At 45.8% G+C, this 13,386-nt stretch overlaps 1 protein-coding gene across 1 annotated transcript in view; it reads right to left on the bottom strand.

Moving 5' to 3' along the window:
- NSD1 (nuclear receptor binding SET domain protein 1) overlaps positions 1-13,386 on the bottom strand; it is a 147,887-nt gene that overhangs the window by 45,593 nt on the left and 88,908 nt on the right. The window contains exons 9-10 of the mRNA XM_082256085.1: positions 1,460-1,514; positions 946-1,052 (exon numbers count right to left, since the gene is read on the bottom strand). Coding sequence (XP_082112211.1) covers positions 946-1,052; positions 1,460-1,514 — 162 coding nt within the window. The remainder of the gene's footprint in view (positions 1-945; positions 1,053-1,459; positions 1,515-13,386) is intronic.

Here is a 13,386-nt window from a genome sequence, read left to right as displayed (position 1 = left end):
AGTAGGTACAGGCATGGCACAGTAGGTACAGGCATGGCACAGGAGATGCAGAGCTGCGGGCATGGTACAGGAGAATGTCCTGTACCATGCCCGCAGCACTGCATGAGGAAATGCAGGGGCTGCGGAGGAGTCTCACTTACCTGTCGGTGAGGCGCCTTCGATTTAAAAATCACGCCGCCGGACGCCAATACGTCACTGCAAATGCGATGTCGATGCTCGAGAAAGCCCGAACACGTTTGGCTCTTCCCGGGCATGCGGCACATGCGCAGTGACACGTCGGTGCCGAGCAGCGCCATTTTTAAAAACACAGTGAAGCCAGTGACTCGAGTATAAGCCGAGGGGGGCATTTTCAGCATGAAAAAACATACTTAAAAACTCGGCTTATACTCGAGTATATACGGTAATACTAACAAGGTGTAACTTGATCAGCACCATTACAGTTCACAGAACAATATTTTTTCAGTGAATACAAGGCATTCTCTGGTTGGATGACGTGGAGTGGTGGGGTAATGGCATCACAATCGCCACCTCATCCAGAGAAAGCCTTCCCTTCACTCAAAAAATACAGGGTGTTCTGTAAATGGCTGTGGTGCCAAGCGGCACAGGACCCGAAAATTTGTTATCGCTGTAGTAGTGGCAACTATTATGATTATTGTTAGCTTCCACAGATGTCCATCAGGTATGAAATATGCATAGTTACATTTTTAAAGCTGGATCAATGTAAATATACAATTAAAATCAGATATATATATATATATATATATATATAAAAACTTTTCTTTGTGTACCCAATACATTTTCTGCCCATGTTATTAAAGTGGACAAAAACGTCAAATGCATTTTTGGCAATTTTACACTTACAAAAAGGTGTGCGTGTATGATGGGTACTTAACCCACTATACGTATGTACACAAGATAGGGAAAAAAAAAAAAAAAATTGGTTACCTCAGAATTTGAAGATTCCCTAGAGGACAGGTGTTTTTCCTTCTTGATCCTGCTAGCAAGCCTTAACCGTTTTCGCCTCTTCCTATTTTCAGATAGCTTACGGGTTGCTGGGTGGGGGAAGAAAAAAATTTTTTTTTTTTTTTTTTTTATGTTTGAGTTTGATTATAGACCCATAAGCAGTGCAATGCAGTGTCTAACTGGAACAAAGCCTGAGCCCCCACAGCTTTGTATTCCTAAAAATCTTGCATTAGTGCAGATAACTTGTAATCCCTCCATTGTTGAAGTCTTACAAAATTCCATCTCTGACAGCTGTTAAACAGGTATAGATGAACATTCAGCCTGAAGTTCTGGAGGTATTACATGCATCCACAATTTAGAAAAGAATTACTTAGCATACATTGTAAAAAAAAAATCCATATGTTCAGGACACCCCAGAATTATTCTTTTGTACATGTCAGTTTTATCCCAATGAATAAATTACAACAAAGACCATAAAATGTTATTATGACCTTACTTTTTCGATACCGGATACGTTTCAGAGGTTTCTTCACAGGCAAAACAATAGCAGGCTGAAATAAAAGAAGCACAAAGATGCGATCGATCAAGAAAATCGTACATGGGTCAAAATGCATGAAGGTAACGGATTTATAGTTTTAAATCAATCAGTTTTTCTGCAGTCGTTAACAAGTACATGCTGATACAAGGAGTTCTCCTGGCAGAGTTTGATATATCGGACTCAAAGTATACAACCTCCTATAGCCTACACATATATAGATGTACGCTGTAGCCAAAAGTGGGCTGTACAACTTTCAGTAAAATTTCCTTCAGTGAAGTCTAAGAGAAAGTGTATTAACAGATACAGCTACCCTGTCTAGAAGCTTTATGGGAAGGTGAAAACATGAATCTGACACGTCACTGAAGGTATCAAAACCCATTTATGTATAGTTTTACCCAGCTTTTACAAAGAGGGCCCAAATGTAACATTCAATAACACTAACTCTTGCATTTGGGGAGCCCCTCTTGTTGGCCCACTCTGCCCTGTACAGCATTAGGCATACATTTTTTACCACTTTGCATCCTGGGCAATTTGGTAATTTTTTGCATAAAAATTTTAAAAATAGCGGGGGGGTTTTTTTCAGCTAGAAAAGTATCTAAAACCCCCAAAAGATACTTTCAGAAAACATAGACCCTATATAATGAAAAAGTGGCAGTTGCAATTTTTTATGTTGCATGATATTGGCAAAATTGTTTATCAAAAGCATATTATTTTCAGTAAAAAGATATACTAAAATGAACTTTAATGCATACAAACACAATGTAATACCCATTTTTTGGTAAAATATAAAAGGGACTGTGTAAAGTAAACAGATACTAAGCATTAAAGTTAATTATGAATGATGTCTCTAGAATTTTTGTTCTTTCGCAGCCATTCTTGGCAATCTCACGTGTAATGCTGAAAAGTAATGCTGAAAAACTGGGCACCGCTGAGGAAAAAACTATTTTTGTCTTACCGTAAAATTGTTCTCTCTTCATTGACAGACGCAGCTCCATATAATTCTTGACCATTGGTTATGCTGCCCCCTACAGGAGTAGAACACTAGGCAGGAAAAAGCAGCTTTACCATGCCTATGGGGCCGTCCCTGCAGACATACACCCACACTCTCTGCTAGAGGCTTCAGTTTCGTTGCAAGCAGTGTTTAGAGGAAAAACCTCAACCCACTCAAGATAGAGGGGTGGGTACTGCATCTGTCAATGAACTTCAGAGAAAAGGATTTTACAGTAAGACAAAAAAACAGTTTTCTCTAACGTTCATTGACAGACGCAGCTCCATATAATTCTTGACCATTGGGACGTCCCAAAGCAGTATTTGCATGTAGGGTGGGAAAACAACGCAGAAAAAGAACGCAATTCCCAACAAGGCTAAAACTTTAGCCAATCTGAGAATATAGAGCTCAACCAGGAACAACAGGAGCTCCCCTGGACAAACACCATCAAAGAGACCAAGTCTCTTTCAAACAGCAGCCTGCAAAACCTTGTGGCCATAAGAAGCATCCGAGCATACCAACACATCTACTTAATAAAATTTTGTGAACGTGTGCAGAGACGACCAAGTTGCCGCCTTGCAAACTTGTAGCACTGACGCCTTATGGCAAAAAGCCCAAGAACTCAGCGCCCTAGTAGAATGCGCCTTCACAGGGAAAGGTGGAACCTGACCCGTCATTCAATAAGCCAGAACCACCGTCTGCCTGATCCACCTAGAAATGGTCACAGCATACGCAGCCAATCCCTTTCTAGGTCCTTCCTTAAGGACAAAAGGGGAATTCGATTTCCTGAAAAATTCAGTAAACGCCAGGTAAACCCTAATCGCCCAAACCACATCCAAAGAATGCAAAGCAATTTCCTTAGGATGCTTGTGCTTAGGACATAAAGAAGGCAGCACAATGTCTTAATTTAGATGGAAATCAGAAACCACCTTAAAGAGGTTGTAAACTCAAACATTTTTTTTCTTTTTTAACCTGAAAGAAAAAAAAAAAAACACAATGAGCTAGTATGCATCGCATACTAGCTCATTATGAAATACTTGCCTTATAACGAGCCCCCGCCGTGCCGCCCGCTTACCTCTGACAGGCGACATGTTCAGTCGCCCGTCTTCCGGGATCGCGGCATCCGGCCATCTGATTGGCCGGAGCCATGGTGACGTCACTCCCACGTGCGGAAGCCAGCGGCCGTTCCTTCAGAGCGCATGCGCCAGTGATGTCACTGGCTGAATGTAAGGTAAATATCTCCTAAATGGTACATGTTTAGGAGATATTTACAGTACCTATAGGAAAGCCTTATCATAGGCTTACCTATAGGTAAAAGTTGCAGAGGAGGGTTTACTTCCTCTTTAAGAAGAAACGACTGACTAGGTCGAAATACCACTTTATCTCTGTGGACCATCAAATAAGGCGAACGGCAGGAAAGCGCAGGCAATTCATATACTCTGAAAGCAGAAGTAATAGCCACCAAAAAGGCAACCTTCTGAGACAGTGTAAGCAGAGTAATCTCCCCAACGTTCTCAAAAGGAGGTTTTTGAAGAACAGACAGACAATACCAAATTCAGATCCCACGGAGGTTAACAGGGATCACCTCGGAGGGGCCACACGACAGGCCCCTTAGATAAAAGTGTGAATCAACGCATTCGCGAGGCTAAAGGACGTTGGAAAAAACACAGCCAAGGCCGACACTTGGCCTTTATTAGTAGCCAAGGCCAACCTCTTTGACACCTCTTTAAAGGAAAGCCAAGATCCTAGCCACCAAAAAAAGGTGAAGATGCACCTTCATGGATTCACACCATAAAATGTACGATTTCCACGTACGATAGATCTTCCTGAAAGACTTCCTGGCCCTTGAGACATCAGATCTTCCCTGAGAGGATCGGCCCTTGAGACATCATATCTTCCCTGAGAGAAGTCTCCAAGGAGCATCGGCAACCAATCTTACCAGATCTGCGTACCAAGACCGGCAAGGCCAGTCTGGAGCCAACAGAATGACTGGAATCCCCTCCACCTCTATTCTGCGCAGAAGTCTCGGAAGGAGTTTCAGCGGTGGAAACGCATATATCAGCCGATAATGACCCCAAGGAGCAACCAGTGCATCTATGGCATCGGCTAGGGGATCCCGTGTGACCTGGCTACAAACCTTTGAACCTTCTTGCTGAGAGGCCAGCAGGTCGACATCGGGTGTCCCCCCACCGAGCACACAGGAGATGACACACCCCTGGGTGTAGAGACCATTCCCCCTGATCCAACCCCTTACGGCTCAGGTAATCTGCCTGCCAGTGGTCCACATCTGGGATATGTACCGTGGAAAGAGCCGGAACAAAATTCTCTGCCACCTCCCGGGCCGCTAGGACACTCTTGGTGCCCCCTTGATGATTGATGTAAGCCACGGCCGTAGCATTGTCCGATTGAACCCTGACAACCTTGTAGACAATTTGTCCAGTGACAAAGGCAAAGCTTTATTGCCCTGAGTTCCAGAACCTTAAAATCAGTAGTCTGGACTCTTCCACTGTCCAAGACCCCTGGGCACACAGCTTTCCCAGCACTCCTCCCCAGCTGGACACGCTTGTGTCCGTGGTGACCACGGTCCAAAACAATGGAAGGAAAGACTTGTCCTAGCGCAATGCCCACGAGCGAAGCCACCATAGAAGAGCAGTCTTTGTGTTGTGACTCAACCGAATCACAGAATCCAACGACTTTGGATCTTTGTTCCATTTAACCAGAATTTCCCTCTGCAATGACCTGGTGTGGAACCTATACAAATGGGACCGCCTCGAAGGTCGACACCATCAGGCCTAGGACTCTCATGCAAGTTCGCAGAGAGGACTGCTTGCTGGACAATTGCAGGACAACAAACAAATCGCCCCCTGCAACTTCTGCAGCTTGTCCAGGGGGAAAAAAAAAACCTTTGCTGAAGCGGAATCCAGGCAGACGCAGGTAGACCAGTCTTGAGGACGGTACTAGGGCTAATTTTGCAAAATTGATGGTCCAGCCGAACTCTTGCAGAGTCCTTATAGTGATTGCCAAATCCCCCAACAGAGCTGAATGAGGATCTGCTCTTAACAGGAGATCGTCCAGGTACCCCAGGACTGCATTCCCCTTCTGACGTAGAAGTGCCAATATCGAAACCAACACTTTTGTGAAGACCCTGGGAGCAGAGGCGAGACCAAAGGGTAACGGCACAAATTGAAATTGCTCCTCTCCCACAGCAAAGCAAAGGAAGGGCTAGAATCGAGCGTAGATAGGGATGTGTAGATATGCGTCCTTGAGATCGATAGAGGCCAACAGGTCTCCCTGATGTAGGGACGCCACCACCATGCAATTAGACTCCATTCGAAACTTCTGTACCCGCACAAAGTGGTTCGGAGCTTTGAGATCCAGGATTGGAAGCACTTTGCCACCCTCCCTGGCCACAGTAAACAGGTTTGAATAAAACCCCTGAAAACGTTCCCGAGAGGGAACCGGCACAATCACTCCCTGTAAAAGCAGATCTTGCACCGCCTCTCGTAAGTCGGTTAACCGATCTGGAGATAGGCGGAGGTTGGATGGGAAGAACCTGTCTGATGGTCGGGACTTGAATTCAATCTTGTAACCCGATTGGATTAGTTTGTGAACCCATTTGTCCTAAATCAAAGAAGTCCATGTTTCCGGAAAGAAGCGAAGATGTCCCCCTCCACCCCAGAAACGGGTGAGGGCGCCCCTTCATGCAGTCCACAGATACGGATTGGCCTGTTCTCAGCTTACCCGACCAGGTCTTCTGGGGGCTTAGCTCCTAAATGGTTTAGCTCTTTTGTTCTGCGACCCGGAGGTACGAAAGGGACGCCTATGAGCAGTAAATAAAGGTTCCCGTCTATAACGCGGTGCCTTGCCCTTGGTGGATTGGGGAAGAGTGCTCTTCCCACCCGTAAGGTCTTTGATCAACTCATCCAGGGAGGATCCAAACAACCTGTCCCCCATAAAGGGAAGGTCAGAAAGAGCCTTTTTGGAAGCCTGGTCTGCAGATCAGCTTGTTAGCCACACAATGCCTCCAATAGCAACCCCCAACGCAGAAACTCTGGCTACCAGTGGAACCGCATCCAGCGACGCATCACATATATATATATACAGAAGCGCTTGGACCATTTGGTCCGTTAGCTCTATTAGGCCCGACGAGAGCTGCTCCATTTCCAAGTCACCTTTCAGCAACTTTGCCCAGTCCGTTATGGTCTGTGACACCAAAGTGATCACAAAGACCGATTTCAGTATTGAGCCCGCTATCACATGCAAATGGCGGGACAGAGACTCAATCCATCTATCCACGGGGTCTGTAAATACCGGGGACTCCTCCACCGGAACCAAATTAGACTTGTTTAGTCTGGAAACCGGATCATCCACCTTTGGTGGTACAGTCCATCTAGCGGATACCGCGTCCGCGAAGGGGTAGCACCTTTTAAAGTGCTTAGGCACCACTAACATTTGTTTGATGCGTCCCACTGTTCATTGACTATGTTGTCAAAAAGTTCCAGACAGGGAAAAACCTTGCCGACTTCTGGGATTTGTGGGTGCCAAAAGAAACGTGCGTCCCTGACGCTGTAGGATCATCCGCCATTTTTAGGGGTTTACCGCACTGACACCAAGTGCCTCCTCTAGCGCGCTTTCCGACGAGGATACATCCTCCTCGCCATCAGAATGCGAAGACGCAGATCCACCAGGATGGCATGTGTCCGCGGCAATCATATCTACCTCAGAATCGTTGGATACTAGAAAGGCAGGGGAAGGCATAGGGCGCTTTCTACTAGTGGTATTTTTTAAAACGAAATCCACTTTTGACACCAGGTTTTCCAAATACAAACAGGGGCTGCAACCCGGAGGGACCTGCAAGCGCGCTGAGGGGGTCTGTGGGTGAGATTTGGTCCTGGGACTATATATATATATATATATATATATATATATATATATATATATATATATATATATATACACATACACACACACATACATACATACATACATATACACACACAGTGCCTTGCGAAAGTATTTGGCCCCCTTTAACTTTGCGACCTTTTGCCACATTTCAGGCTTCAAACAAAGATATAAAACAAATTTTTTGTGAAGAATCAACAAGTGGGACACAATCATGAAGTGGAACGAAATTTATTGGATATTTCAAACTTTGTTAACAAATAAAAAACTGAAAAATTGGGCGTACAAAATTATTCAGCCCCTTTACTTTCAGTGCAGCAAACTCTCTCCAGAAGTTCAGTGAGGATCTCTGAATGATCCAATGTTGACCTAAATGACTGATGATAAATAGAATCCACCTGTGTAATCAAGTCTCCGTATAAATGCACCTGCACTGTGATAGTCTCAGAGGTCCGTTTAAAGCGCACAGAGCATCATGAAGAACAAGGAACACACCAGGCAGGTCCGAGATACTGTTGTGGAGAAGTTTAAAGCCGGATTTGGATACAAAAAGATTTCCCAAGCTTTAAACATCCCAAGGAGCACTGTGCAAGCGATAATATTGAAATGGAAGGAGTATCCGACCACTGCAAATCTACGAAGACCTGGCCGTCCCTCTAAAATTTCAGCTCATACAAGGAGAAGACTGATCAGAGATGCAGCCAAGAGGCCCATGATCACTCTGGATGAACTGCAGAGATCTACAGCTGAGGTGGGAGACTCTGTCCATAGGACAACAATCAGTCGTATACTGCACAAATCTGGCCTTTATGGAAGAGTGGCAAGAAGAAAGCCATTTCTTAAAGATATCCATAAAAAGTATTGTTTAAAGTGTGCCACAAGCCACCTGGGAGACACACCAAACATGTGGAAGAAGGTGCTCTGGTCAGATGAAACCAAAATCGAACTTTTTGGCAACAATGCAAAACGTTATGTTTGCCGTAAAAGCAACACAGCTCATCACCCTGAACACGCCACCCCCACTGTCAAACATGGTGGTGGCAGCATCATGGTTTGGGCCTGCTTTTCTTCAGCAGGGACAGGGAAGATGGTTAAAATTGATGGGAAGATGGATGGAGCCAAATACCATTCTGGAAGAAAACCTGATGGAGTCTGCAAAAGACCTGAGACTGGGACAGAGATTTGTCTTCCAACAAGACAATGATCCAAAACATAAAGCAAAATCTACAATGGAATGGTTCACAAATAAACATATCCAGGTGTTAGAATGGCCAAGTCAAAGTACAGACCTGAATCCAATCGAGAATCTGTGGAAAGAACTGAAAACTGCTGTTCACAAACGCTCTCCATCCAACCTCACTGAGCTCGAGCTGTTTTGCAAGGAGGAATGCGCAAAAATTTCAGTCTCTCGATGTGCAAAACTGATGGAGATGTACCCCAAGCGACTTACAGCTGTAATCGCAGCAAAAGGTGGCGCTACAAAGTATTAACTTAAGGGGGCTGAATAATTTTGCACGCCCAATTTTTCAGTTATTTGTTAAAAAAGTTTGAAATATCCAATAAATTTCGTTCCACTTCATGATTGTGTCCCACTTGTTGTTGATTCTTCACAAAAAATTACAGTTTTATATCTTTATGTTTGAAGCCTGAAATGTGACAAAAGGTCGCAAAGTTCAAGGGGGCCAAATACTTTCGCAAGGCACTGTGTGTATATGTATATATATATATATATATATATATGTATATGTATATATATATATATATATATATATATATATATATATATATATATATATATATATATATATATATATATATATATACACACACACACACATATATACATATATATACACACACATACATATATACACACACACTTAATACAAAAAACTGTCACTAAGGAAAAACTGCAAAAAACGCGATCAGCACCGCTGCACCACAAGTCCCAGCCTAGCACAGCATGCAGCAGGGTGAATGAGAAATACCTACAGGGACCCCAGTAACATACCATCAAAATGATGATCGAGGGATATAGAAATATTCTGTGCAGAAAGAAAAAAACGATCTGACACAGGAACAGGGACTACCTGGGTCATGTCTAGTCACCCTAGCTTCTCTCCCTGCTGTCCAGCGATCGTGGACCCCAGAAAATGGCTGCCCCATGCATTCCTATGGTGGAACTACCAAAACATGGCCGCCCATGCAAATCAATGGGAACATTTTTGACCCCCAGGGGGGTAATTAGACAGTGGCATCAGGGCGGTCCCCAGGAGGGGCCCGCAACAGGAAAAACCTCCCCCCCCCCCCGCAACGGCCACAATACATCTGCCACCTTGAGGTAGGAACCTGCTTGTGGGGAATGTGGGGGGGGGGGGTTTGGGGGGAAGCCTAAGGGCCGGCCTGGTATTACCGAGAGGCCAGGGGAAAAAGGTCTGAGACTGCTGCTGAATACCGCCATCTGAGATGCGATGTCTAATCTCCAGCAGGCTCAGAGCTGAATAGTGAAAATAATGGGATTTTTAACTTACTGTAAAATCAATTTCTCTGTTGTTTATTGATGGATACAGTGGGTTCTATTGCCGCCTACAGGAGTAGGACACTAGGCAGAAAAAAAGAACTCAACTATGCCTGTGGGTAGTCCCAGGAAGTATACTCTCCCTCGTTGCTATAGGTACTCCGTTTTGTTACAAGCAGTGTCAGAAAAATTACAACTCCATAGAGGGGCGGGTGCTGTAGCCTGTCAATGAACATCAGAGAAATAGATTTTATGGCAAGTCAAAAAAAAATGATGGACAAAGCTTCTTAGGATTCTTGACCCATGGCACGTCCCAAAGCAGTGTCAAACATGAGGGGTGGGAACAGCAAAAAAATTCCCAGGGCTAAACCATAGCCAACCAGGTCACAGGAGCTCAACAAAAAACAACTGGAACCCACCTGAACAATACTCCCCCAAAGAGGGAACAGACCCCCTTCTAATCAGCAGCCTGCAAAACCTTGCGGCCAAAAGCAGCATCTTCAGAGGCCAACACATCCACTTTAGAGAATTCTGTGAAAGTGTGCAGCGAAGCCCAAGTGGCGGAAAGCCCAAGAAGCACTAAGGATTTGAGTACAGTGCGCCTTTACAGGGAAAGGAGGAACCGGATTCTTAATCGAATAGGCCACAGTCTGTCTGATCCATCTCAAAATGGTCGCAGAAGAAGCAGACAGTCCTTTTCGAGGCCCATCTGTGAGCACAAATAGGGACTCCGACTTCCGAAAAGACTCCGTAGCCGCCAGGTACACCCAAATCACCCGAACCACATCCAGGGCATGCAACGCAATTTCTTTAGGATGTTTTGGCCTGGGACACAGGGAAGGCAACACAATGTCTTAAATTTAAAGGGAAATCAGAGACCACTTTTGGAAGGAGCAACGGACAGGGGTGAAGAACCACCTCATCTTTGTGAACCAACAAGTAAGGGGTGCGACAAGATAACGTCGCCATTTCCGACAACCTGCGAGCAGAGGTGGTCGCCACCAGAAAGGCCACCTTCTGGGACAGTGTAAGCAGAGGAATCTCCCAAATATTTTCAAAGGAAGGCTTCTGGAGGACTGAAAGCACGAAGTTCAGATCCCAAGGCGGTAGGGGAGACAGCACCGGTGTAGTCAAAATGTTCAACCCCCTAAATAAAAAAAAAAAAAAAGGTACGCCAATTTCTGCTCAACCCCCCCTGTTGAAGGAGGGTCAAGACCTGAGCCCTTGAGAAAGAGCGAGGGTGAAAACCAACCGACTCACACCACAAAATGTACGGTTTCCACGTATGATAGTAGGATCATCCTAGATATAGACTTCCTAGGTTTCAGCAGTGTCCGAATCACAGACTGAAGTAAATCTCTATCCTTCAGCATCTGGCTTTCAACAGCCAAGCCTTCAAAGCCAGTAACTGTAAAGCAGGATGGAAGATTGGCCCTTGGGACAACAGATCCTCCCTGAGAGGAAGTCTCCAAGGGACTACGGCGACCAGCTTCACCAGGTCAATGTACCAAGATCGGCGAGGCCAGTCCGGGGCCACTAGAATAACCGGAATACTTTTTGCCTTGATCCTGCGCAAGAGCCTCGGCAGAAGCTTGAGAGGTGGAAAGGCGTAGATCAGACGATACTGGCCCCACCAGCGTGTCTGTGGCATCTGCCAGAGGATCCCTGACTGTGCCACAAACCTCTGAACTTTTATGTTGAGTTGAGATGACAGCAGATCCACCTCGGGGGTACCCCACCGGAGGCATATCTGATGAAACACGTCTGGGTGATGGGACCACTTCCCTTGGTCCAATGCCTGCCGACTGAAATAATCCGCTTGCCAGTTTTCCACCCCTGGAATGTGTACGGTGGAGAGGGCCAGAACAATGCGCTCTGCACACCGTAGAATGCTGGCTACCTCCAGAACTGCCAACACACTTCTTGTTCCACCCTGGTGATTGATATAAGCCACATTGACCGACTGAATCCATACTCCATATGACGTCCAGGACCTTAAGTGGGGATATCTAAATAATACCTGCAGCTGCAGGCATCAGATATTTTTTTCTACCAGCAATTCCTTGCACCATAAGAACAATCATAGTGGCTGTTAAACCGCTTGATTATTTTTACAGGCGGCGGGGACATCCGCCCCCCCCCCCCCCCCACCGCACTCGGTGCGTCTACCGGCTCGCCCATGCGATTGGTGAGCCGGAGAAGGAATCTGCCGGCGCTTGAAGTACACTATAGAGTCTGCCGAGGACCAGATGGTCCCCCCCCAGCAGTCTCTATGACTCCGATTCCCTGGCGCGACGTGACGACATCACGCCCAGCCTGGCAGTTATCAATACTGCCGTGAGCTTGGCTGGATAGCCGAGATAGCCTGAAATAAACAAACAAAAAAAAAAAAACCTCTATCCTGTAGGAGAGATCTGAGGTTTTATTGACCCCAGATCTCCCCATAAAGAGGACCTTTCATGCACTATTCCTATTACAAGGGATATTTACATTCCCTGTAACAGGAATAAAAGAAAGGGAAAGTGTAAAAAAAAAAAAAAAAGTTTTAAAGTGCCCCCGTCCCCGGGTGCTCGCATGCAGAAGCGACCGCATGAGTACGTCGCTAACACATATGTAAATGGCGTTCAAACCATACATGTGAGGTATGGCCGCAAACAGAGTGAGCGCAACAATTCTAGCCCAAGACCTCCTCTAACTCTAAACTGGTAACCTGTCCAAATTTGAAAGCGTTGCCTATGGAGATTTTTAAGTACCGAAGTTAGGCGTCATTCCACGAGCGTGCGCAATTTCAGAGTGTGACATGTTAGGCATCTATTTACTCGGAATAACATCATCTTTCACATTATACATAAAAATTGGACTAACTTTAGGGTTTTGTTTTTTGTTTGGTCCTTAAAGGCCGGCAATTCCTCATCCAGGATCATGGTCGCCTAATTTAAACTGGAAACTGGGGGGTCCGCCACCGGTGGAACAGTGCACTTTTTAAGGAGCAACTCTTGAAAGGGATGCCTTTGAACTAGGGATAGACCGATATGGTTTTTTCAGGGCCGGTTCTGATATTTTGGAAACAACGTATCGGTATATTTTTTTACACAAATCTGGTACTGAACATGTTCATTTTTGTTTAATGCTTAATGGCTGGCTTGCTGGCACCCTGGGGTGGGTGGCTGGCTCCCTGTGTTGGGTTGCTGGCATCCTGTGCTGGATGGCTGGCTGGTACAGGGCCTGTGGGTGGCTGGCTGTCAGGCACCCTGAGGTGGGTGGCTGGCTTGCCCTGGGCCTGTGGGTGGCAGGCTGGTTGGTACAGGGCCTGTGGGTGGCAGGCTGGTTGGTACAGGGCCTGTGGGTGGCAGGCTGGTTGGTACAGGGCCTGTGGGTGGCAGGCTGGTTGGTACAGGGCCACTCTTGCCACAAATCTGTCAAAAGAGGAGGGAAAAGGAAACCCCTTTGCCGCCCTAGACGGCTTGTGAGTGCCAA

This window comes from Pelophylax lessonae, assembly GCF_965119305.1.
Source record: "Pelophylax lessonae genome assembly, chromosome: 4".
Classification (NCBI taxonomy): Eukaryota; Metazoa; Chordata; class Amphibia; order Anura; family Ranidae; genus Pelophylax; species Pelophylax lessonae.
Note: the sequence above shows the minus strand (reverse complement) of the source record. Positions and strands in the feature narration are given on the sequence as shown.